The 26,808-nt window shown below is 50.2% G+C and overlaps 1 protein-coding gene across 2 annotated transcripts; it reads right to left on the bottom strand.

Annotated features, from left to right (window-relative positions):
• Positions 1-6,902: 6,902 nt before the first annotated feature.
• On the bottom strand, positions 6,903-25,336 carry LOC144672266 (extracellular matrix protein 1-like). Of its 2 annotated transcripts, none has more exons than XM_078534106.1 (6): positions 25,119-25,336; positions 16,797-17,218; positions 14,052-14,471; positions 11,107-11,327; positions 9,080-9,167; positions 6,903-7,140 (listed from the first exon to the last, which is right to left on the bottom strand). In XM_078534106.1, the coding sequence occupies exons 1-6, from the start codon at positions 25,195-25,197 to the stop codon at positions 6,997-6,999; spliced, it is 1,374 nt and encodes a 457-aa protein (XP_078390232.1). In that variant the 5' UTR covers positions 25,198-25,336; the 3' UTR covers positions 6,903-6,996. The 2 variants fall into 2 exon arrangements, with proteins under 2 accessions (XP_078390232.1, XP_078390233.1); XM_078534107.1 differs by lacking the exon at positions 25,119-25,336 and adding an exon at positions 23,882-23,927.
• Positions 25,337-26,808: the final 1,472 nt, after the last annotated feature.

Raw genomic sequence — 26,808 nt, 5'->3', positions numbered from 1 at the left:
ATGGTAAAAAGACAAATTAAAGGTCCATTGTCTGAATGCTCACAACATTCGTAACAAGATAGATGAATTGATGTCATACTAATCTATTTCTATTCGTGCTATGACAGCCGTTACAGACGTCCGGTTGCAAGGTGACCAAGACTGGGACTTGAATACTCGTGGGTGTCTTATGTTTCGTGTCATGAAGATATTAATGTATATCATGTTATTGGAAATTATTTTAAATTGGACTTGTAGTGGGGTCTGTGTCTGTGGGTTTGTGTGTCTTAATTGGATTAAAGCCAGCTAGTCTGGGTGTTTTGATGTATAGTAGTTCTGAGATGTTGAACAGTAAGGAAGTTAAGGTAAAGAGTACATTTGCATTTTGTTGAATAAACCACTCAAAATCTGGGGTTGAAATTTCGCACCTAGCTAGGAGACACCAAGTAATACGTTTATATTACTAATAAAATTGGTACTATGAAAGGGGTTTTATTGTTAGAAGAAGCACAGTTCAAAGGGCCTGGTGATACAATGAGAATTTGCATTCAAAGGGAAGGCTAGGTATAGAGAGAAAATAGTTTTGTGTGTGGGTCAGAGGCATGCCACCTGTAAAGCCTACAACTGTGTGAAGGAACCAAATTGAAAGGAACTTCATTCTGAATTTGTAAGATAAAATGTGCTTTGCCTGGTGCCTGTTTAAGTCTATGGGTTATTGTTGCCTTGGGGAAGATTACCTGGGAGTGATTAATTTGGGGATTTGTTTAAAAGTTATTATGGTAGTGATTTGTAGACATATGTATGTGTTTAAATTTGTTGTTAAATCAATACATGTTTAATTTATATAAAAAACCTCTTGCGGCTTGGTGGTTTTTATTCCTGAATTCAGAGCTGCATCTCAAACATACCAATTGAAAATATAGGTTATGACATTTGTTTAAAGTTTCCCTCTGGGATTCTAAATAACTCGGCCTTTACCAACTGCTGTGTCATAACAATCGGAAGGACAGGAGGAAAGGAAAAGGAGCTTGGGTAGCTCTGTTCATAAAGGATGAGATTAGTACAATAGTGAGAAATGATCTTGGTTTAGAAGATCAAAATGTAGAATCAGTTTGGATGGAGTTAAGAAATAGCAAAGGAAAGAAGTCACTGGTGGGAGTAGTTTATAGGCCTCCTAACAGGGTAGCTACCCTGTGGTACAGAGGTATACATCTAGCAATATGGGGGCTGGTAAGAAAGTACTGCAGTAATCATGGGTGACTTTAATCTTCACGTTGATTGGACAAATCAGATTCGCAAAGGCAGCTTGGAAGATGAGTTCATAGAGTGTATTCAGGACAGTTTCTCAGAACAATATGTTCTGGAACTTACCAGGGACCAGGCTAGATTGGACTTGGTAATGTGCGATGAGACATGAATAATTAAAGATCTCATAGTAAAGAGGCAAGGGTGTCCATAACATGGTAGATTTTCACATTCAGTTTGAGAATGAGAAATGTGCATCCACAGCTAGTGTCTTAAACTTAAATAAAGGCAACCACAAGTGTATGAAGACAGAATTGTCTAAAGTGGAATGGGAAAATAGTTTAGACGGTAAAACAGTGGAGAAACAGTGGCAGACATTTAAGGCGCTATTTCATAATTCTCTATTCCATTGAGGAAGAAAGACTCTACCAGAAGGATGCACCATCCATGGCTAACTAAGCAAGTTAACGACGGTATCAAACTGAAAGAAAAGATGTACAATACTGCGAAGATTAGTGGTAGGCCAGAAGATTGGCAAAGTTTTAGAAACCAACAAAGGATGACTGAAAAAAAAAGAGGGAGAAATTGGAATATGAGAGAGAAAACTAGCAAGAAATATAAAAACAGACGATAAAAGCTTCTACAAGTATATAAAAAGGAAAAGAGTAGCGACAGTGAGCATTGGTCCTTAGAGGATGAGACTGGGGAATTAATAATGGGAAACAAGCAAAGGGCAGAGACTTTGGACAAGTATTGTGTATTGTCTTCACAGCAGAGGACACAAAACACATCCTAGAAATAGTTGTGATGAAACGCGAAGACTTACCTTACTTTTAAATCGGCACTCGGAGGTCAGAGCTTAGCGTCCTCTGCACATATGCCGGCCAGGAAATGGCCGCACATGTGCAGTTGGGGGTTTTTTTTTTGACGTAGTTCAGGCCTTTCACGCGTGCGCCAACCAGGACAGGGCCGCACAAGCGCAGTTAGCCTTTTTTAATGTTCTTTAAGGCCGGGAACCAGCCCGGAAGGCAAGGAAGCAAAGAAGTGAAATGGCACGAAACTGCATTCCAGCGCCATTTGAGAGAAGGTGTCCCAGGGAGCAGGACACGGGGAGAGGGACAGGGAGAAGGTCTCAAACCATGAAGAAGGTCCCAAACCAGTGAGTGGGACAGAAAGTAGGTCCCAGGCAGGGACAAAGTCACAAAGACAGGGATCAGAAAGAGGTCCCAGAAGATAGTCCCTGGTAAGGGACAAGGACAGAGCCCAGAAACAGATCCTGTTAAGTAAAGTTGAGAGAAAGAAGCAGATGAGTAGGCTCCGGGTTGAAGAGAGAACTGCGAGGAGCAGACTTGAAGCACAGTGGGCTTCAGAGAAGCCCCGAAGATCTGAGAGCGCAGCCTAAGGTTGGGGACTCCATGCTGAAAGTCTTTCGAAGTACTGGTGTTGTGCTGGGCACGGCTGAAGATTTGAAATTGTGCTTAGAAGGTGAAGTTTTAAGTGTATTCGGAGATCCAGGGGGAAAGGAGTCTCAGAAGGTGAGATCGAAACCCTGGAGGCGGATCCTTGTTAAGGCCATCCCCGTGGGAGCGGCGTCTAAAGAGAATTCCAAGGCGAGATCTTCAAATGTGGAAATCGGAAATGCTATTAAGAAAGGTGACATTTCAGTGAGACTGGTTGGCTCACAATGTGACAGACGTCTGGGTGGGTTGTTGAGGAATCCATGGAATCCGCTTTGGTCGCATCTGTCATTTATCTTTGAGTGTGATGTGTCTGATCACAGGTCGCCAGTTAATTCACATGCACCTCATACTTACCCTGAATAGTAGAGTATAAGATAGATATTGCAAACTGTTTCATCTCTTTGAATTTGCATGTGTCTGTAAAGATATTCCTGGGATGGAGGAATAGTGAATATTTGAATCATATTCTAGTGTTAGTATTGAGATCTTTCCATCCTTTTTCTCTGGTGTAATATAGTTCATTTTTCTTACTTAATAAATATTTTATTCTTTGTGTTAAGAGTTCGTCAGCAGACTCCTGTGAACGTGTTCAGTAACTTTACTCCATGCTTTCAAATAAAAAAAGGTTAGGATCTATCAAGCCAGGTTCCCATCTGGAATCTGACTTGTCTTGTATTAACATCAGCTCGGATCGGAACAAAGTAGAAAATCATAAGCAAAAGGGCGGGGGGGGAGGAACTTAAAACAATCACTACCACTTGAGAAAACGAATGGGGATATTAATGAGACTAAAGGCTGACAGGTCCCCAGGACCCAATGGCCTGCATTCTAGGGTCTTAAAGGAAGCGGCTGCAGAGATAGTGGATGCATTGGTTGTAATCTTCCAAAATTCCCTAGATTCTGGAAAGGTCCCAGTGGACTGGAAAGCTGCAAATGTAACACCTCTATTCAAGAAAGGAGGGAGACGGATAGCAGGAAACTATAGGCCGGGTAGTCTAACATCTGTCACTGGAAAAATGCTGGAATCCATTATTAAGGAAGTAGTAGCAGGATATTTAGAGAACCTTAATGCAATCAAACAGAGTCGACGTGGTTTTACGAAAGAGAAATAGTGTTTGACAAATTTATGATAGTTCTTGGTGGATGTAACAAGCAGGGTGGATAAAGGGAACTGGTAGATTCCCAAAAGGCCTTTGGTAAGGTGCCACCTAAAAGGTTACTACACAACCTAGAAGCTCATTGTGTTGGAGATGGTATATTAGCGTGGATAGAGGATTGGCTAACTAACAGGAAACAGAGAGTTGGGATAAATGGGGCATTTTAAGGATGACAATGTGTCAGTAGTGGAATGCCACAAGGATCAGCGGTGGGGGCTCAACTATTTACAATCTGTATTGATGACTTGGATGAAGGGACCAACTGTATTGTAATCAAGTTTGCTGACAATACGAAGATAGGTAAGAAAGCAGGTGGCCCAGAGGTTACCAATAGCCTGCAAAGGGATATAGACAGGTTAAGTTAAGTGAGCAAAATATTGGCAGATGGAGTATAACGTGAGAAAATGTGAGGTTGTCCACTTTGGCAGGAAGAATAAAAAGGCAGAATATTATTTAAATGGAGAGGGACTGCAGAACGCTGTGGTCCAGAGGGACCTGGATGTCCTGGTACATGAATCGGGAAAAGTTAGCATGCAGACACAGCAACTGATTAGGAAGGCCAATGGGATGTGGGTGTTTACTGTGAGGGGAATGGAATATAAAAGTAGGAAAGTCTTGGGCATTGGCGAGACCCTACCTAGAGTACCCTGTCCAAATTTGGTGACCTTACTTAAGGAGGACATATACTTTCATTGGAAGCAGTTCAGGAAAAGGTTCACTAGACTGATTCCTGGGATGAGAGAGGGGGGGTTTGCCTTATGAGGAAAGGCTGAGCAGGTTGGGCCTACACTCATTGGAGTTTAGAAGAATGAGGAGTGATCTTATCGAAACATTTAACATTCTGAGGGGCCTTGACAGGGTAGGCGCTGAGAAGATGTTTCCACTCGTAGGGGAACCTAGAACTGGGGGGCACAGTTTCCAAATAAGAGGTCTCCCGTTTAAGATGGAGGTAAGGAGGAATTTTTTCTCTCCGAGGGCCGTGAGCCTTTGGAATTCTCTTCCCCAGAGAGCAGTGGAGTCCGGGTCGCTGAATATATTCAAGACTGAGCTCGACAGATTTTTGATCGACAAGGGAGCCCAGGGTTATGGGGTGGGGGAGCACAGTCGGATTAGCCATGATCTTATTGAATGGAGGAGCAGACTCGAGGAGCCCAAAGGCCTCCTCCTGCCCCTGCTTTTTATGTTCTGATGCGTTTCAGCCAGGCTGTGTAACGTGACCAGATAATAGAACCCGCTGCCACTTTGAAAGCTGTACCTCCAGACAAAGTAAACAAAATCAAAGCCAAACTTGTTTGTGTCTAAACCTTTGGCCCGTGTCTCGGGAGGCTTAGCAGAGTCCCCCCCCAGCGAATACAGATCTCCCGCAGACAAATTGCAAAAGAAATACTGCTGCATTTCACATTTCACAAAGCCCACAGTCACCCTCTCTATCAGCTTAAAAAAAAAACACACAAAAGATGTATTTGCACAAGATCATTCAGTTGTGCAAAAGCATTACACCTTGCTTTTGGAGTGCAGTCACGTAGGCAAGTGGAGCAGGTATTTTGTGCACAGCAAGATCCCACGAGGATGAATGCTAGGTTAATTACTTTTCCGGGCATCGTTTAATCAGTGTAGAAGATTGGCCAGGGCACAGCAATGGCCCTGGGATCTTTAACATCCACGGAGAGGCCTCTGTTTGACATCTCCCTCCAAAAGAACGGTGCCCCTGACAGTGAGGCACTCTCTCGCTATGGGCGCTGGTGGGGTGGGGAGGGGAGGGGAGGGGGGTGGGGTGTCAGTCCAGGTTAAGTGCTCGAGGTGAAATGTGAACCCCAAACCTTCTAAACCAGAGTGAGCCACGCCAGATGCCCACATAGCAGGGGAAGGTGTGGACTCAGTGTGCATTTCTACAATTAACTTATAAAAATAGGTTTTTGAACATTTCCAGAAAAACGCAGCCAGCAACCAGATTGGGTTTGTTCCTGTCTGAACAAAGGCACACCCACTTACCCTCTAGTCAGAACAGAACCCCCCCCCCTCAGAATCAGCAGAGTCGTGGGTTTCTGAAGGGGGATATCCAACTGGACACTTATTATACAAACACACTTCACCCACCCAACAGAAATGATTGGCTTAATCTGAAGATGAGTTCAAGATTTTATTGACAGAATAGACAAATTCTCAAGGGTGTGATTAGCATCTCTGTTGCTCTCTCTCTGTTGCTCTCTCTCTGTCTCTCTTTCTCTCTCTCCCTGTCTCTCTTTCTCTCTCACCCTGTCGTTCTTTCTCTCTCTCCCTGTCGCTCTTTCTCTCTCTCCCTGTCGCTCTTTCTCTCTCTCCCTGTCGCTCTTTCTCCCTCTCCCTGTCGCTCTTTCTCTCTCTCCCTGTCGCTCTCTCTCTCTCCCTGTCGCTCTCTCTCTCTTTCGCTCTCTCTCCATGTGGCTCTCTCTCTCTTTCGCTCTGTCTCTCTGTCTCTCTCTGTCTCTCTCTGTCTCTCCCTGTCGCTCTTTCTCTCTCTCCCTGTGGCTCTCTCTCTCTTTTGCTCTCTCTCTCTTTCGCTGTCTCTCTCTTTCGCTCTCTCTCTCTTTCGCTCTCTCTCTCTTTCGCTCTCTCTCTCTCTCGCTCTCTCTGTCTCTCGCTCTCTCTGTCTCTCTCTCTCTCTGTCTCTCTCTCTCTGTCTCTCTCTCTGTCTCTCTCTCTGTCTCTCTCTCTGTCTCTCTCTCTGTCTCTCTCTCTCTCTCTGTCTCTCTCTCTCTCTCTCTCTCTCTGTCTCTCTCTCTCTCTCTCTCTGTCTCTCTCTCTCTCTCTCTCTCTCTCTCTGTCTCTCTCTCTCTTGCACCTTGTTGGACTCTCTAAATCGCCCTCTTGGTCTCTGTCTTTTTCCTACGCTGAACATATTCAGACACAACCATAAGCTCTGATCCCTGTGTGGTTGGAATCTGCCAGCCTATTACACTGTCCATTGCATCACATCACTCAGGCATCTTTCCAAATTATCTACTTCATGCCAATAGCTGACTAAAAATTAACCCATTGAGCAACCTTCCAATTACAAAGCATTTATCAAAAGCGGAATCCGTTAATCAGAAAAATTAAAACATTTAATATTTCATGTTATGTATCTGAATCACTCGAAGCCATCACCGACTGAGGCGCACCATATCCCCACGCACTCAGTACTCATATGTAGTGGCCACCCAAACATTGCTCAGGTAACCAGAATCAAAGCAAGTCTCTGTGTCCCTTTTGCAGCAGCTCAGCCGATCCCTCCAGGATCCATGTGCAAGGCCACACATGTGGGCAAAGAAAGACTGTTTCTGTGTAAAAATTGAGAAATTAAACAGTTTAATTTGAAGTTTCTATTCATTGTAAGTTACTATGGTGATGTTTTCCCAACTTCCACTTCCAAATATCAGGGATTTAATTGCTAATATTGCACCAGTGAATGGAATCATCAACACTCCCAGGACAGGTACATCACGGGGTTAGATACAGAGTAAAGCTCCCTCTACACTGTCCCCATCAAACACTCCTAGGACGGGTACAGCACGAGGTTAGATACAGGGTAAAGCTCCCTCTACACTGTCCCCATCAAACACTCCCAGGACAGGTACAGCACGGGGTTAGATACAGAGTAAAGCTCCCTCTACACTGTCCCCATCAAACACTCCCAGGACGGGTACAGCACGGGGTTAGATACAGAGTAAAGCTCCCTCTACACTGTCCCCATCAAACACTCCCAGGGCAGGTACAGCACGGGGTTAGATGCAGAGTAAAGCTCCCTCTACACCGTCCCCATCAAACACTCCCAGGACAGGTACAGCACGGGGTTAGATACAGAGTAAAGCTCCCTCTACACTGTCCCCATCAAACACTCCCAGGACGGGTACAGCACGGGGTTAGATACAGAGTAAAGCTCCCTCTACACTGTCCCCATCAAACACTCCCAGGACGGGTACAGCACGAGGTTAGATACAGGGTAAAGCTCCCTCTACACTGTCCCCATCAAACACTCCCAGGACAGGTACAGCACGGGCTTAGATACAGTGTAAAGCTCCCTCTACACTGTCCCCATCAAACACTCCCAGGACAGGTACAGCACGGGGTTAGATACAGAGTAAAGCTCCCTCTACACTGTCCCCATCAAACACTCCCAGGACAGGTACAGCACGGGGTTAGATACAGAGTAAAGCTCCCTCTACACTGTCCCCATCCAACACTCCCAGGACAGGTACAGCACGGGGTTAGATACAGAGTAAAGCTCCCTCTACACTGTCCCCATCAAACACTCCCAGGACAGGTACAGCACGGGCTTAGATACAGTGTAAAGCTCCCTCTACACTGTCCCCATCAAACACTCCCAGGACAGGTACAGCACGGGGTTAGATACAGAGTAAAGCTCCCTCTACACTGTCCCCATCAAACACTCCCAGGACAGGTACAGCACGGGGTTAGATACAGAGTAAAGCTCCCTCTACACTGTCCCCATCAAACACTCCCAGGACAGGTACAGCACGGGGTTAGATGCAGAGTAAAGCTCCCTCTACACTGTCACAACAATATGTCCCAGCTGTAACCTACTCTGGTCTTGTGGAATATGTCCGTGACCTGTTTGCTTGAATTAAAGTTGAGAATATCTCACTTTATTTAGCGCTAGGTTTCTGTTACTAAAAGAGATGGGAAGCCTTCATCCCATTAGCTGAAATGGGTTTGAACTGAGGGGTCAGGGGCATTGTCTAACCCAGTGCAGCCTTCCTGCGTTCCCAAGTCCCTGTGTCGATTTATAATTCTCAGGTAGGCCAGCGGGTGGCAGTACTGATCTTTCCTCACAGGCAGAGGAAAAGAAAGTGGGAAACAGCTTCCCCTGGTGGCTCAGCTGGGGAATGCACAGCTGGTCGATTAAAATTGAGGAATCAGTTATATTTAACTAATTGACTCTCTCTAATGGGGAGGGGGAGATGCTCCTTTGTGGACTATGGATAATTACTGACTTACCACACGCATTGGTCTGTGCTGAGATAGGTCAGTGGCAATTGGGCACCAAGGCTCGCTCCCGTGCAGACAAGGGAAGGGAATCAGGCCGGGGTTCCTGCAGCCGATTGCCACAGAGGGATCGGGTCTGCCTGTGATGCCTCACGCAGTCGGATAGCCAGCCGGCTCTGGTTGGGGGAAGGCAGGCTGGGAGCTTTAAGCATAAAAATGCCACTTGAGCGATGGACGGAGGGCACCATAAATAAAAACAAGATATATTCTGACCTCTGCATTTGCACAGTGAAGCCTCTCCTCTGGCGCGTGGGAAGGGCAGCAGTTCTTTTGCAGCTGCCTCACCAAGGCGGCCGCAGGCCTGAGTTGGGTGGGGGGGGGCGGGAGAGGGAAAAGAAAAAGAATTAATTCAGTCAGCAAACAATCTACTTTCTTAAAACATTTTCTTTTTCCAGTCTTCCCCGCACCACCCCCCCCGCCCCGGTCCAGTTCACTGGGAGCAAGGACTCTCCCGCACTTCGCCGCAAGTACTCCCTCCTGTGGGTAAATCACAACAGGCTGGATTTCACGTGCCCTCACCGGACGTGTTGGCACCGAGGTGGCGAGGAGGGTTACGGTACAATAGGTCTGGGTGGCAACCCCACCACCATGTCACCCCAACCCTGAGCTGACCCACAGAATAGGCTAGGTGGGCAGGTGAAGTCAGCCGGCCGCATGTAGATAAATAATTCGAGGTCTATTGGGTTTGTAAGCCAGCCAGTTGACCAAAGATACGCCATAATACAGCTGGAGCGGGCAAGGTGGCATCAGTGGGCAGGCCATTTTTTTTATGGTCTACATGAAAAAAAGACAGGATGGAATTGGGGGTAGGCACCTCATTCGGGTTGGGGTGTCCTCTTGTGCATCGGAGATTGAAGGCACTCCCTGCCCTCTTACATAAATCTATCGCTAATTAAAGGGAAATATTCTCAACTTTAGTTCCAGCAAACAGCTCATGGGAAATATTCCGCAAGACGAGGTTACAGCTGGGACATGTTGTTGTGGCGGTGTAGATGGAGCTTTACTCTGTATCTAACCCCGTGCTGTACCTGTCCTGGGAGTGTTTGATGGGGACGATGTAGAGGGAGCTTTACTCTGTATCTAACCCCGTGCTGTACCTGTCCTGGGAGTGTTTGATGGGGACGGTGTAGAGGGAGCCTTACTCTGTATCTAACCCCGTGCTGTATCTGTCCTGGGAGTGTTTGATGGGGACAGTGTAGAGGGAGCTTTACTCTGTATCTAACCCCATGCTGTACCTGTCCTGGGAGTGTTTGATGGGGACCATGTAGAGGGAGCTTTACTCTGTATCTAACCCCGTGCTGTACCTGTCCTGGGAGTGTTTGATGGGGACGGTGTAGAGGGAGCCTTACTCTGTATCTAACCCCGTGCTGTATCTGTCCTGGGAGTGTTTGATGGGGACAGTGTAGAGGGAGCTTTACTCTGTATCTAACCCCGTGCTGTACCTGTCCTGGGAGTGTTTGATGGGGACGGTGTAGAGGGAGCCTTACTCTGTATCTAACCCCGTGCTGTATCTGTCCTGGGAGTGTTTGATGGGGACAGTGTAGAGGGAGCTTTACTCTGTATCTAACCCCATGCTGTACCTGTCCTGGGAGTGTTTGATGGGGACCATGTAGAGGGAGCTTTACTCTGTATCTAAGCCCGTGCTGTACCTGTCCTGGGAGTGTTTGATGGGGACAGTGTAGAGGGAGCTTTACTCTGTATCTAACCCCGTGCTGTACCTGTCCTGGGAGTGTTTGATGGGGACAGTGTAGAGGGAGCTTTACTCTGTATCTAACCCGTGCTGTACCTGTCCTGGGAGTGTTTGATGGGGACGGTGTAGAGGGAGCTTTACTCTGTATCTAACCCCATGCTGTACCTGTCCTGGGAGTGTTTGATGGGGACGGTGTAGAGGGAGCTTTACTCTGTATCTAACCCTGTGCTGTACCTGTCCTGGGAGTGTTTGATGGGGACAGTGTAAAGGGAGATTTACTCTGTATCTAACCCCGTGCTGTACCTGTCCTGGGAGTGTTTGATGTGGACAGTGTATGGGGGGAGCTTTACTCTGCATCTAACCCCGTGCTGTACCTGTCTGGGGAGTGTTCGATGGGGAAGGTTTACTCCATCTCTGACCCCTTAGCTAGGAACATCTGATGTTGAGCCCAGGACAAAAAGTTCATTTCTCAAAAATTAACTCTGACTTGAATGGAGAAAACATATTTACCCAAATTTTGCAGAATAAATTTGTGAGATTCGCCACTTACATTTTGGTCAGCAGTTTGAAGGGTTTCTGACACAGTGTTCGCATGGTATGTTCCGTCACGTTCGTCAGGCTGATTTCCCGTCTCTCGCGGTCGTAATTGGGGTAGGGAGCGTCACCTCTGAAGCACAGGTAGCGTTTATGGTGATGCACCAAGCAGCAGCGGTTGTGTCGAGTCCTCACGGACAATTCATCCTCACAGTACTGAGTCAGCGCCTCCTTCCACTGGGAGAGAGGAAAAAGAGGGAGACGGGGAAAGAATAAGGATGTAAAGAGATATAAAAGAGGGTTGAGAGAGAGGGGAAGAAAAGGTTGATAAACGCAGAGGGAATTAGACGGGGACAGACACACGGGATATAAGCAGAGAGGGAAGGCGATAGAGAGAGTGAGTGAGTGAGAGAGAGAATTTTTATTTTACATTGGTGTCCGTTCACTGAACTTGTGCAGTATTTTCACACAGGCTGAAATGAGCAGAAACCTCTCCAGAACATCTTTTCCCCACCCCCCCCCAACCCCCACCCTCCACCATTTCCCACCCTTCCCCACACTCCCCCACCCCACAACCCGCCACCGAGCAGACTGAGTTTGTCATTAGAGTTACAACAAAGTGGGGAAAATACATCCTTCTCCAACCCTGTTCCTGCTCTGCTAATGGTACAGACTCTCTCCTGGATACAATGCCACAGGCAACATCTCACACCCAGATGGCTCCTCTGAGGGCACAAACTGTTTATTGAACGGTGGTTGGCATCACCGTGTGCCATCTGTTTCTGCCCACTCCACCACCCCCCCACCCCCCTGCCACCCGCCCCCGACCTGTAATAGTAGGGTCTGGTACATACAGGGTTAATGCGAGACTGAGTGCAGTACCACCCAAATAGTGATGATCCAGAGCTAGGGTCAGTCTAGAGATGGATTATTCTTTTATTCATTTACAGGATGCGGGCGTCGCTGGCCGGGCCCAGAATTTATTGCCCGCCCTTAATTGCCCCTTGAGTAGGTGGTGGGTGAGCTGCCTTCTTGAGGTGTAAGTACACCCACGGCGCTGTTAGGGAGGGAGTTCCAGGATTTTGACCCAGCGACAGTGAAGGAACGGCCAATATATTTCCAAGTCAGGATGGTGAGTGGCTCGGAGGGGAACTTCCAGGTGGTGGTGTTCCCCGTGTGTCTGCTGCCCTTGTCCTTCTAGATGGTAGAGGTCGTGGGTTTAGATAGAGATGTGCAAAGACTGAGGATGGGGTCAGCTCCATACCTGTAACCTCTACTGTATATATGGACATAATGAAGAGTTGTAAATAAAGAATTGCTGTCAAGCAGGTCTTGCTACCCATAGCATGAGGTCTCAAAACAATGAGTGCACAAGATAAAAGGTAGGGTTTTCACAGCAGATAAAGTGAAGCAAACGCGAGGGGAGAAAAAACTTTTTCACACCGCGAGTAGTTAGGGTTTGGAATTCACTGCCAGGCAGTGTAGTGGAGGCAGGTTCGATTGAGGCCTTCAAGAGGGCATCGGATGGTTATTTAAACAGAAACAATGTGCAGGGTTACGGGGAAAAGGCAGGAGGATTAGCACCGAGTTAAAATGTTCAGAGATCCGGTGCAGACAAGAAGGGCTGAATGGCCTCCTTCTGTACCGTCACAATTCTGTGATTCTGATCCTGAATATACTCAAGGCTACGAAACCTACTTCATGGTGTCTGAAGCGGGATCCTTCACCACCAGGCCCCACACAGCCAGGGTCTCCGGACGGTGAACAGACAACAGCTGGTTTCTTCCCTTGGCTTAGCCTGAAGGCACTGAGGCCAACCGTGACCTCCCCAACTCCCAACCCACCAAATCCTCACGTCCACATTGAACTCAGCACAGGCCAGGCCTTGAACCTGGGACTCCCATAGTCTGAGAGGCTCTGCTACATCCTGCGCTGAATTTTATTTCCCCCATTACCGCCAGGGGGTATTGCCTTAGTTTCAGCTAAGATCAGAACTTGCATCTACCTGTCAGTTCTGTGCACCGAAACATTCGGGGGGGAAGACTCCAGCCTGTCACACACACACGCTCACCCCACACCGCTGTCTTGTGCACCCCGAGGGTATGGACCCTCTGCCTCACTACACAACTACCAGGGAGAGGCAAGAAACCAGATAAAAAAACCCAGGGTCAATTCAAGTGGGCGGCAGGGGCTAGGGCGTGGTGAGGACAAGAGACTGGGAAAATTCATCTCCGTCACCAAAACAACGGAAGCTGATCCGGGACAGAGGATTCCAGCCCTGATTAATGTCGGACAGAGTAGGACAGAAAGCGAGGTTAAGTTGAGGGAGGTGGGGCACTCTGCAGTGACTGAGGTAGAGAAGGGGTCGCTACAGAACTGGCGGGGGGGGCAGGAAGAGTGTTTAGGACAGGGTTTAGGGGCCTTAATGATACAAGAGAGGCAAATTGTGGTTAAAAATTACTGCTTAGGCCCCAGCTGGTGTATTGTGTCCCATTCTGAGCACCACACTTTAGGAAGGATGTCAAGGCCTGTTTCAGCTAAACAAAATAGCCATTCATTGACTCATTCCTCAGGACAATGCCTTGACCAGTCAGGGCCAAGCTGCCTGGTTTAAGTTAGCCTTATGACAGTGCAGTACTCCCTCAGTACTGACCCTCCAACAGTGCGGCACTCCCTCAGTACTGACCCTCCGACAGTGCGGCACTCCCTCAGTACTGACCCTCCGACAGTGCGGCGCTCCCTCAGTACTGACCCTCCGACAGTGCGGCGCTCCCTCAGCACTGGCAGTGGGAATGCTGACTGGGCCTATGTGCTCAATGATAGGGAGTGGGGCTCGAACCGAGTCCCTTTTGACTCGTGAAAGGCAGAAGGTGCCTCCTGCTGTTGGAGTCCACAAGGCAGCGCGTTAACCCCCCCCGCCCCCTCTAAACCTGTTCGGGAGCGTCTCCCTCCGCCCCTCACCTGCTTGTGCGCGCATGTCAACTTGTCGTCGCGTTTGCAGCACTTGGTGTAGCCGGACTCGAGCTGCCGAATCGCCCGAGCTTGGCGTGTCAGCGTTGCGTAGCCAGACCGCGGCAAGGAGTTCGGTGGGTAACGAGGCCGAATCTTCCTCAGCTGGCAGAGGCTGTGGATGTTGTGCCGATTGGGCTCTGCGGGAGGGAAGACGATATCTGGCAGCCTCATCTCCGCCGCGGCCGCGTGGCTGTGAGCGACAGTGCTGTTCCTCTCCTTTCCACTCGGACCCGGGCCCCTGTAGCTGTGGTGCTGCCCGACCCTGGCAAAGCAGTCATACCACCGGTCGGCCTTCTCTCTGCAGCAATCGTGATGCTTGGTTTTAATGGAAAACTCCTCCTTGCAAAACTGGTCGAGTTCATCCTCCCACTGTGGTGAGAAATGAGGCAGGGTGACAATGGCGGAACAGACATGGGCCACTCAGCACCAACAACCGGGCACGTTTAAGCGTTGTCAATCATCCCAATCATACCAAATAAAAATTTAACAAAGAGACATTAGGGCTGGTGACCAAAAGAGGTCCTCTTTAGAGACGTGAGGGTTGGGGTGGTGGTGGGGGGGGGGGTGGAGGAAGAGGTTTAGGGAGGGAGTTCCAGAGCTCAGGGCACCCCTCCCCACCCCCTCAGGCAGCTGAAGGCACGGCCGCCAATGGTGCAGCGATGGGAATCGGGGGATGGGCTAGAGGCCAGAATTGGAGGAGCGCAGAGATCTCGGAGGGGGTGTAGGGGCTGGAGGAGGTTACAGAGATAGGGAGGGGAGTAGGGGCTGGAGAAGGTTACAGAGATAGGGAGGGGCGTAGGGGCTGGAGAAGGTTACAGAGATAGGGAGGGGTGTAGGGGCTGGAGGAGGTTACATAGATAGGAAGGGGTGTAGGGGCTGGAGGAGGTTACATAGATAGGGAGGGGTGTAGGGGCTGGAGGAGATTACAGAGATAGGGAGGGGTGTAGGGGCTGGAGGAAGTTACAGAGATAGGAAGGGGTGTAGGGGCTGGAGGAGGTTACAGAGATAGGGAGGGGTGTAGGGGCTGGAGGAGGTTACAGAGATAGGGAGGGGTGTAGGGGCTGGAGGAGGTTACAGAGATAGGGAGGTATGTAGGGGCTGGAGGAGGTTACAGAGATAGGGAGGGTTGTAGGGGTTGGAGGAGGTTACAGAGATAGGGAGGGGTGTAGGGGCTGGAGGAGGTTACAGAGATAGAGAGGGTTGTAGGGGCTGGAGGAGGTTACAGAGATAGGAAGGGGTGTAGGGGCTGGAGGAGGTTACATAGATAGGGAGGGGTGTAGGGGCTGGAGGAGATTACAGAGATAGGGAGGGGTGTAGGGGCTGGAGGAAGTTACAGAGATAGGAAGGGGTGTAGGGGCTGGAGGAGGTTACAGAGATAGGGAGGGGTGTAGGGGCTGGAGGAGGTTACAGAGATAGGGAGGGGTGTAGGGGCTGGAGGAGGTTACAGAGATAGGGAGGTATGTAGGGGCTGGAGGAGGTTACAGAGATAGGGAGGGTTGTAGGGGTTGGAGGAGGTTACAGAGATAGGGAGGGGTGTAGGGGCTGGAGGAGGTTACAGAGATAGGGAGGGGCGTAGGGGCGGGAGGAGGTTACAGAGATAGGGAGGGGTGTAGGGGCTGGAGGAGGTTACAGAGATAGAGAGGGGTGTAGAGGGTTGGAGGAGGTTACAGAGATAGGAGGGGTGTGGGGGCTGGAGGAGGTTGCAGAGATAGGGAGGGGTTTAGGGGCTGGAGGAGATTACAGAGATAGGGAGGGGTGTAGGGGTTGGAGGAGGTTACAGAGATAGGGAGGGGTGTAGGGGCTGGAGGAGGTTACATAGATAGGGAGGGGTGTAGGGACTGGAGGAGGTTACAGAGATAGGGAGGGGTGTAGGGGCTGGAGGAGGTTACAGAGATAGGGAGGGGTGTGGGGGCTGGAGGAGGTTGCAGAGATAGGGAGGGGTTTAGGGGCTGGAGGAGATTACAGAGATAGGGAGGGGTGTAGGGGTTGGAGGAGGTTACAGAGATAGGGAGGGGTGTAGGGGCTGGAGGAGGTTACATAGATAGGGAGGGGTGTAGGGACTGGAGGAGGTTACAGAGATAGGGAGGGGTGTAGGGGCTGGAGGAGGTTACAGAGATAGGGAGGGGTGTAGGGGCTGGAGGAGGTTACAGAGATAGGGAGGGGTGAAGGGGCTGGAGGAGGTTACAGAGATAGGGAGGGGTGTAGGGGCTGGAGAAGGTTACAGAGATAGGGAGGGGTGTAGGGGCTGGAGGAGGTTACAGAGATAGGGAGGGGTGTAGGGGCTGGAGGAGGTTACAGAGATAGGGAGGGGTGTAGGGGCTGGAGGAGGTTACAGAGATAGGGAGGGGTGTAGGGGCTGGAGGAGGTTACAGAGATAGGGAGGGGTGTAGGGGCTGGAGGAGGTTACAGAGATAGGGAGGGGTGTAGGGGCTGGAGGAGGTTACAGAGATAGGGAGGGGTGTAGGGGCTGGAGGAGGTTACAGAGATAGAGAGAGGTGTAGGGGCTGGAGGAGGTTACAGAGATAGGGAGGGGTGCAGGGGATGTGGAGGGACTTGAAAACAGGGATGAGAATTGTAAAAACACACGAGTGGAGGTGCTTCCCCAGGAGAGTCCGGGATGGATTGAGACCCTTCTAACTCAGTAGCTGGAGGATCTAACCACCGTCCCAACAAGAGGATTAAAAAAAAACTCACCACTGTCAACGCGCAGTCCAGCTTGTCCGCCTGACTCTGTTTGTGACAACACTTTGCGAAGCCGGCCTCCATTCTGTTGATCGTGGACCCTTGTCGGTGCAAATGGCCGAAGCCAGTGCTCGGCAGTTCTCCCGGGCCATAGGTGGCCCGGCGCCCGAGGTGAGAGCAGATGTCCCTGACGTTGGCAGCGCTGGGACGTGGCAGCGGGAAGGGGACCTCCAAGTGGTGCCAGGGCCCGTGGCTGTGCTGCTCGGTTCCGGGACAGCACTGGGAGTCTCTGCAGCCCGGCCTGGGATGGACTGCGTGCGGGTCAGCAGCCCCATGATGCGGCTTGAGGATGGGCAGAGGGAGCTCGATCTCGTGCTGCACTATGCTGGGCTGCTCGGTCACACCGTCATGGATCTCGTTGTCCTCCTTACCATCTGTTTAAAAACAACATTGAACAAATGGTATTAACCCAGGGGCTGGAAACAACGGTGACTCGTATTATATACGGCGCCTTCAAAGTAGGAAAACCTTCCCGCGGAACTTCAACGGGGTGTAAGTCAGACAAGATCTGACCCCCCAGCCACATAAGGAGATATTAGGACAGGTGATGTCTTGCAGAGAGAGGGAGGTGTCAAGGAGCAAGCTCAAGGAGGAGAGAGGGAGGCGGAGAGGTTTAGGGAGGGAATTCCAGGGCTCAGGGCCCCCTCCCTCAGGCAGCTGAAGGCACGGCCGCCAATGGTGGAGCGATGGGAATCGGGGGATGCGTGAGAGGCCGGAATTGGAGGAGCGCAGAGATCTCGGAGGGGTGTAGGGGCTGGAGGAGGTTACAGAGATAGGGAGGGGTGTAGGGGCTGGAGGAGGTTACAGAGATAGAGAGGGGTGTAGGGGCTGGAGGAGGTTACAGAGATAGAGAGGGGTGTAGGGGCTGGAGGAGGTTACAGAGATAGGGAGGGGTGTAGGGGCTGGAGGAGGTTACAGAGATAGGGAGGGGTGTAGGGGCTGGAGGAGGTTACAGAGATAGGGAGGGGTGTAGGGGCTGGAGGAGGTTACAGAGTTAGGGAGGGGTGTAGGTGCTGGAGGAGGTTACAGAGATAGGGAGGGGTGTAGGGGCTGGAGGAGGTTACAGAGATAGGGAGGGGTGTAGGGGCTGGAGGAGGTTACAGAGATAGGGAGGGGTGTAGGGGCTGGAGAAAGTTACAGAGACAGGGAGGGGTGTGGGGACCAGAGGAGGTTACAGAGATAGAGAGGGGCAAGGCCACAGAGGGATTGGAATATGAGGATGAGAATTTTAAGAACAAACCATTGGCAGAACAGGGGGCAATGCTGGCCTAGAATCCGTTGGAATAGGCAAGTCTAGAGCTAACTGCATGGATGGGGATTTCAGCAGAAGATGAGCTGAGGCACATGCTGTTAGGTTGTTTAGTGTCTCTCTACGAGGTCCTGAGCCTTGTATGCTTAAACATAAGCCATTTATTGGTAACCCATAACTATACACATATCTACGGTACTGCCATACCTGGTACTGTCTCCATACCGTTCCTTCCAAACTCTACTACACACACTCTGCCATCATGAGACTCTCTACATCATGCTACGGGTGGTACTGTTCTCTAGTCCCACATTAATCCTTGCTCTGCCTGAACACCCTTATACCTACCAGAGATAGGGAGGGGTGTAGGGGCTGGAGGAGGTTACAGAGATAGGGAGGGGTGTAGGGGCTGGAGAAAGTTACAGAGAGAGGGAGGGGTGTGGGGACCAGAGGAGGTTACAGAGATAGACCCCTTGCTGTCTGGAGTCGGGTGGTGTTATGGAGGTGCGAGTAGGCGATCTTGACAAGGTCAGAGCAGATATGTGGTCGGATGTTCATCCTGGGGTCAAATATGACCCCAAAATTTGCAAAGGGTTTGGCTCGGACTCAGTTGCCAGGGAGAGCGATGGAGTCATCAACTGGTAGCGGAGAGTTTGTGGACCGGGGGGGTGGCGGGGGTCTAAAGGCTTTGGTCTTCCCAATTGGAGGAAATTTCTGCTCATCCAGTACTGGATTGTCAGACAAGCAGCCTGATTAATCAGCGGGAGATGGTCGTGTGATAGAGCTAAGTGCCGTCAGTCTACATTTGGAACCTGATGTCTTTTTAGACGATGTCTCCAAGGAGTAGCTTGTCGACGTGAAACAGCCTGAAACCGTTCCTGTCAGGCACTGATGAGGTGGAACCAGTTGTGACATCAGGATCCAAGGAGCAGAGAACATTTCAGCAACAAGTAATACCCTTGCTGTCTGGAGACGGTGACTCATTTGCAGATGGAGCCTGGCACTTGGCTGGGTGCTCCTCTCAGCTGCCCACTACCTCCCCTAATTATAGAGTTGCAATTCTTAGTCACGCATGACTTTCTACAGAAGCAGCTGTTTACACTCGTACAAAGGGAGACACACAAGGGAGCATGGACAGGGAAAGATATGTCTAGAAAATTAGGAAGAAGTCATTTGTTGGGCTGTGGAAGTTCCTGGCAAGGTCATGATTATAGCCCATCCCTAGTTGCTCCCTATCTCTGTAACCTCCTCCAGCCCCTACACCCCTCCCTATCTCTGTAACCTCCTCCAGCCCCTACACCCCTCCCTATCTCTGTAACCTCCTCCAGCACCTACACCCCTCCCTATCTCTGTAACCTTCTCCAGCCCCTACTCCCCTCCCTATCTCTGTAACCTCCTCCAGCCCCTACACCCCTCCCTATCTCTGTAACCTCCTCCAGCCCCTACACCCCTCCCTATCTCTGTAACCTCCTCCAGCCGCTACACCCCTCCCTATCTCTGTAACCTCCTCCAGCCCCTACACCCCTCCCTATCTCTGTAACCTCCTCTGGTCCCCACACCCCTCCCTATCTCTGTAACCTTCTCCAGCCCCTACACCCCTCCCTATCTCTGTAACCTCCTCCAGCCGCTACACCCCTCCCTATCTCTGTAACCTCCTCCAGCCCCTACACCCCTCCCTATCTCTGTAACCTCCTCCAACTCCCACACCCCTCCCTATCTCTGTAACCTCCTCCAGCCCCTACACCCCTCCCTATCTCTGTAATCTCCTCCAGCCCCTACACCCCTCCCTATCTCTGTAACCTCCTCTGGTCCCCACACCCCTCCCTATCTCTGTAACCTTCTCCAGCCCCTACACCCCTCCCTATCTCTGTAACCTCCTCCAGCACCTACACCCCTCCCTATCTCTGTAACCTCCTCCAGCCCCTACACCCCTCCCTATCTCTGTAACCTCCTCCAGCCCCTACACCCCTCCCTATCTCTGTAACCTCCTCCAGCCCCTACACCCCTCCCTATCTCTGTAACCTCCTCTGGTCCCCACACCCCTCCCTATCTCTGTAACCTTCTCCAGCACCTACACCCCTCCCTATCTCTGTAACCTCCTCCAGCCCCTACACCCCTCCCTATCTCTGTAACCTCCTCCTGGGTTGGCTATCCATGAGGGCATTTGGAATCAACCGCATGTTCTGGGACTGGAGTCAGACTGGATAGCGCGAGGGGTGTGATGGCCAAGGAGACAGAGTGGATGAAGTGGGGCGGTGAGTGTGGTGTGTAGAGAGAGAAAAAAAATGAGAGACTGCTAGATAGAGAAAGTGAAGGGGAGAGAATGAGTATTAGGGAGAAAGAATAAGAAGGGCAGAGAAAGCAAGGAGAGGGCGATAGAACAAGGGAGGAAGATTAGAGCGCCAAAGGGAGACAGAGTGAAGGGGAGAGGGACAGGGGTGGAGAAGAGGGTGAGATGGGAGAAAATGAGAAGAGGAAAGAGAGAAAAATGGGGAGGGAAAGAGAGTTCAGGAGGTGTGAGGGAAGAGAAAGAAAGGGAGGAAGAGAAAGAAAGGGTGTGACAGAGAGAGGTGGGAGAAAACAAAATGGAAGGAAGAAAGTTTGTTTTTTTTTAGAGAGAGTGATAGACTGAGAGAGAGAGAGAGAGAGAGAAGAGAGGGTTGAGGATGGGTGAGTTGAAAGGGTTACAAAGGTTCACTTTCAAAATTAACAACAACCTGTATTTATATAGTGCCTTTATATAGTGCCTTTTAATGTTACCAAACAAAATTTGACACTGAGTCACATAAGGAGATATGAGGACAGGTGTCCAAATATTCAGTCAGACAGGTTTTAAGGAGCATACTATAAGGAGGAGAGAGGGAGACGGAAAGGTTTAGGGAGCCAATTCCATGTTAATGAATTATTACTGTGAGGCACTAGGATCTCACCCTGTATATTTTTCTTATAAAATATGTAGAGATTATGTCCAAAAATTTCAAACTGGACCAGAGACCTAAAAATGGCTGAATCTATGTCTGTCTGTGACCCTAAAACAAAAGGAGATACCTGGCAGTATCAAAGAAACTCACACATCATTATCTTTGAAGAGTCACTAATGACACACTTTGGGCTGCACAGGCCAAATTCAAAGAGAGCTATACCAAGGCCATCTGCATTTCATAACCTAGGCTGGCCAACATGGATCAGAGGTCCATGTCACATGACTCCCACCTCTGGCTTTGACGAGGGATGCATATCCCTTGTCTGGGTCTCAGAGATTGTGGAGTGTCTCAACCATTGAGAATTGAAATGAAGGTTGCGGGGTTTTTGTCTTAGCTGACTCCTGTTGGCCAGCCTGGGTTATGAAATGCAGATGGCCTTAGTCAAATCTGGGATAATCCATTTGAATTTGACCAGGCTCCCAGCTAAGACATGAGCCAAATCTGATAAAAAGAGTCAACTGGAAGCCAAAAGAGGAAAACTCGGTGGCTGGAACAAATTTTAAAACACAAGTAACTTACCACAGCAAATTTCTGTTCCCTAACACTAAGAAAATGGCAACTTTTGATGCCCAGCTGTGGGTCAAGCAAGGAAATTTGAACGATGAAACTTTAGCAGCCTTTAGCAGAGAGCAACTGAAAGCTGCAGTTAGGGAGGTACGGTTAAAATTGCCCAGTAAACTGAAGAGCAGTGAACTGATCCAGCTGTTGGTAGAACATGTGGATCTGACGTTACTGTTAGAGCAGTTAGATGTAGAGTTCAACCGTTACTCCGTATCCACCCCACCTAGCCCAATTCGAGCTGGAAAAGCTCAGAATACAGCGAGAGTTTAAGGAGAGTGAAAGGGAAGCACAGGAGAGGGAAAGAGAGAGAGAGAAAGGGAAAGAGAGAGAGAGAGAGAGAGAGAGAGAGCAGGGGAACAGGAAAGGGGAAGAGAATTGTGCAGATAGGGAGTGGGATGCCTCCCCCAGTCGAAAAGCCACAAGGGTGTGTAGCTGGAGACGCAACTCCATTTGAGGGCAGCGGCATTTCAGCGGATGTGGAACAAGTTGGGAGAGCGCCCCTTCCCAATCCAAAGGCCCTGGCTAAGAAGTCAGTGACTGGCCTGGCCGGCAGCTTTATGGCGAATTTAAATGGGGACCAGGAAAGTTCCCAAATTGGCCCAGAAAGAGGGAAGGTGATGCCTCACTTAGTTGAAAAGCCACCAGGAGGTACAGTGAGAGCTTTTCGTCCACCAGAGGGGCAGTAGTGTTCCAAAAGACATGGAGCCTACTATCTAACTGACCAGCAGAGGGATATGTAACAACACCCCAGGCTACAGCCTTGTTCGGGAGCAGACTGCCCGCCCAAGTTCAGGAGCAGACTGCCCGCCTGTCGCCATGCCAACATAAGTCGCCTGGCGACAGAAGCTGGAACAGCCCAGTTGTGCTGGCGCCTGAGCCGGACTCCGAAACAGGATCCTCGAAGGAGGCCAAAGTCCCATTAGGAGGCCCCAGTCTCTTGGCAGTCAGCCTAACCACCGTCCCTGGATTGGAACTGCTGAACCCACAGGTTACCAAGGTGGACAGGGAGGAGCTAAGCTGGACCAGAGACACTCAGCCCTATGATCAAAGGACCTGGCACTCACAGAGTGAAATGCCCAGCATTCCCCTCTGGATCGCCCAGAGCAGCTTGACCATCACCCACCCCCCTGAGTGCTAACTACCCTGTAAAACCCCTAGACCTTTTAGAGGATACTTCAAAGGGAGTTGGCAGGGGATAAGAGTGGGAGAGAACCCTGGTCAGCCAAGCTGAATGCGGAGTGACACCCCTCAAGCTATAGCCTCTAGCGTCACCTAGTGACCTGTTCCAGGAGACGAAAGCGCGTGTGCTCCATCTGCCTCAGGTATCTCCAGATGTGGAGGTTTCTAAGTTTGAGTAATAGAGATTGCGAAACAGAGACCTCCAGAACACTGGGTGTTGGTTAGGGAGGAGGCCGACATATGTAATGTTGCATTGCGTAAATAAATGTGGTATTAAGTACAAAATTGGCATCCAGTTCCCCTACTGCACCATCTAGTTTCAGAATGAATTAGCATTCCAAAGTATAGGTCCCCCAGGCAGCTGAAGGCACGGCCGCCAATGGTGGAGCGATAGGAATCAGGGGGTGCGTAAGAGGCCAGAATTGGAGGAGCGCAGAGATCTCGGAGAGTTGTAGTGGCTGGAGGAGGTTACAGAGATAGGGAGGGGTGTAGGGGCTGGAGGAGGTTACAGAGATAGGGAGGGGTGTAGGGGCTGGAGGAGGTTACAGAGATAGGGAGGAGTGTAGGGGCTGCAGGAGTTTACAGAGATAGGGAGGGGTGTAGGGGCTGGAGGAAGTTACAGAGATAGGGAGGGGTGTAGGGGCTGGAGGAGGTTACAGGGATAGGGAGGGGTGTAGGGGCTGGAGGAGGTTACAGGGGTAGAGAAGGGTGAGTAGAGTTTTAAATTACCTCAAGTTTATGGAGGGTAGGATGTGGGAGGCCGGCCAGGAGAGCGTTGGGAAAGTTAGAGATAACAAGGGCATGGATTAGTGTTTCAGCTGAACAGCAGAACAGTCTCAGGGTGCTGAACAGCCTTGATTCTGCTTCTTTGACAAGTGGGACATAGGGCTCGGGAGCAGCAGAGAGAGTGAGAGCTTGTGCAATGAGAAGCTGACATGGGGAGACAAGGCGAATGAGTCATTGAAGTGATAAACAGGAACGCTCTGAGCACTGCTCAACTTATCATTCCGACAAGATCCACAATCCAGAGAGTATATCCCCCCCTGCAAGATCCTCACACACACCAACTCTCGCTGGACCCAGCCTTACTGCCATCTGAATACTTCCCACAGAGGCTTCCTCATGTTTTACACCCGCCCATCCCAGTCAATAATCTGTCAATCAATAAAAATGGAAGAAAGGAGAGAATAACAACAGGGGGTGTATGCCTATGGAGTGTGACAATGAGCTATACACATATATATGTACACACATGCATCGATGTATTTATACATACTTTCGTTCAAGACGCCCCAAAGCACTTTAGGTTTGGAAGTGAGTCATTGTCTTTCACGAACCCAAAACAGCCACTTTTCTCCCACTAATAGCAACTTGATCATTACCAGATTTTTTTTTTACTGATGTTGGTTGAGGAATAAATTTTGATCGATGAGACTCTCTTCCAATTCAGTCACCACAGGGTCTTTTATGTCCAGCTGAGACGGAACTCCAAAATATCTCAACTCCGACAGTGCGGCACTCCCTCAGTACTGACCCTCCGACAGTGCGGCGCTCCCTCAGTACTGACCCTCCGACAGTGCGGCGCTCCCTCAGTACTGACCCTCCGACAGTGCGTCACTCCCTCAGCACTGACCCTCCGACAGTGCGGCGCTCCCTCAGTACTGACCCTCCGACAGTGCGGCGCTCCCTCAGTACTGACCCTCCGACAGTGCGGCGCTCCCTCAGTACTGACCCTCCCACAGTGCGGCGCTCCCTCAGTACTGACCCTCCACAGTGCGGCGCTCCCTCAGTACTGACCCTCCGACAGTGCGGCGCTCCCTCAGTACTGACCCTCCGACAGTGCGGCGCTCCCTCAGTACTGACCCTCCGACAGTGCGGCGCTCCCTCAGTACTGACCCTCCGACAGTGCGGCGCTCCCTCAGTACTGACCCTCCGACAGTGCGGCGCTCCCTCAGTACTGACCCTCCGACAGTGCGGCGCTCCCTCAGTACTGACCCTCCGACAGTGCGGCTCTCCCTCAGTACTGACCCTCCGACAGTGCGGCGCTCCCTCAGTACTGACTCCGCTACAAATGGGCTAGGGCAGCAATTCCTCTGAAATCCCAATATTCCGACTAACTCTCCCTCAGTTGAGTCAGTTTCAGTTCAATAACAGGAGTTTCCCCCGTCCCCCCGCGCGCTCAAACTTTTGTTTCAAAACTTTTCCAGGTAACTTTTCGCACATTGTTACAACAACCAAAAAAAAACAAAACAGTACAAATAATGTCACACTTTTGGAAACAAAATCATTCGAGAGACTTACGACGTTCGGCAAAGATGAAAGGAGATGAAAGGAGGAGAAAGTGAGCAATGATGAGCTGGGTCCACATTGTGACCATCATTGGGTTTCGACCGTGGATCACGGTCTGGACACACTGGCGAACAGTGTTCGTGCAGAGGGGAAGGAAGGACTATTGCCCTAACTCTGCGGCTTCTGTCTGTCTGTCTGTCTGGGTCTGTGTGTGTCAGCTTTTGGAACTCCTCCCAACTTGCAAAACAGAGAGATAATATTTAAATTTTTCTACTGAACCGGTCCAGTTCACATTCTGGTATCGCCCCAAGTCGCTTTAGGGTTCCTGGAGCCAATGGAAAACTGTCACCCTTCAAGTCCCTCCCCCACCCCCCCAGGGGGACTAATGCTGGAGGGGAGCCTGACCAGGAAACTTCTTTTCCCCTGGCTCAGTTGCCTCAATAGTCCCAGGACTCCATTCCCAGTTGGGGTTATTCGCGCTCCTGAGTCTGGACAATGACTGTGAGGGCGCAATTCCACCATGGCGTGCATCACAGTTTAAGAGGAAGAGGAGATTCCTTCCCCCCCCTCTCTCTCTCAGGGGCTCCTTAGTCTGTGGAATTCTCTTCCCCGGAGACCCCAGTGGAGGCTGGCTCATTGAACTTATTCAAGGCTGAGACCGGACATGGGGGTCAAGGGTTACTTGGGTGTGGGTGTGGGTGGGGTTTGTGGGGGGGGGGTGGGGAGCAAGGCAGATGGCAAAGTGGAGTTGAGACCACAAACTGGTCTCTTATCGAAAGGTGGAGCAGGATCAAAGGGCTGAATGGCCTACTCTTGCTCCCTAAGTCCCCAAAGTTAGGAAAATAAACAAAAAAATACTTTGTGTGTTTGGGTTTCATGACCTCAGTGGGCTTTGCGGCCAACAAAGTGCTTGTTAAGTGTACAATTTTTTAAAAATTCTTTCACGGGATGTGGACTTCGTTGGCCGGGCCAGCATTTATTGCCCATCCCTAGTTGCCCTCGAGAAGGTGGTGGTGAGCTGCCTTCTTGAACCGCTGCAGTCCATGTGGCGTAGGTAAAAAAGATTTTTCTAAATGTTAAAGAGTGAATAAATAAATAAAATAATTGGATTAAAAAAGGGATGAAGATGGAGGAGAGAGTCCATGGTCTGAAGTTGTTGAACTTAATGTTAAATCCGGAAGGCTGTAAAGTGCCTAGTCGGAAGATGAGGTGCTGTTCCTCCAGTTTGCGCTGAGCTTCACTGGAACAATGCAGCAAGCCAAGGATGGGCATGTGGGCATGAGAGCAGGGTGGGTTGTTGAAATGGCGAGCGACAGGGAAGTCTGGGTCATGCTTGCGGACTGACCGAAGGTGTTCTGCACAGCGGTCACCCAGTCTGCGTTTGGCCTCCCCAGTGTAGAGGAAACCGCGTTGGGAGCAGCACTCTGTGGCGTTTAGAGGTTCACTGATGAGTGTTGGACTCTGAGCCCACAATTGCCTGACTCAGAGGTTATCACTGTTATAATACAAGAAACATGGCAGCCAATTTGCACAAAGCAAGCTCTGACAAACAGCAGTTAGAGTATGACCAGCTCAGCTGTGCCTTCAGCTGCCTGGGGCCCTAAGCTCTGGAATTCCCTCTCTGCGTCTCTCCTCCTTTAAGACGTTCCTAAAAACCGACCTCTCTGACTGAGATTTTGCCCACCTGTCCCCGATATCTTCC

Source organism: Cetorhinus maximus, chromosome 36 (genome assembly GCF_964194155.1).
Source record: "Cetorhinus maximus chromosome 36, sCetMax3.hap1.1, whole genome shotgun sequence".
NCBI lineage: Eukaryota > Metazoa > Chordata > Chondrichthyes > Lamniformes > Cetorhinidae > Cetorhinus > Cetorhinus maximus.
This window is presented reverse-complemented; position numbering and strand designations above follow the sequence as displayed.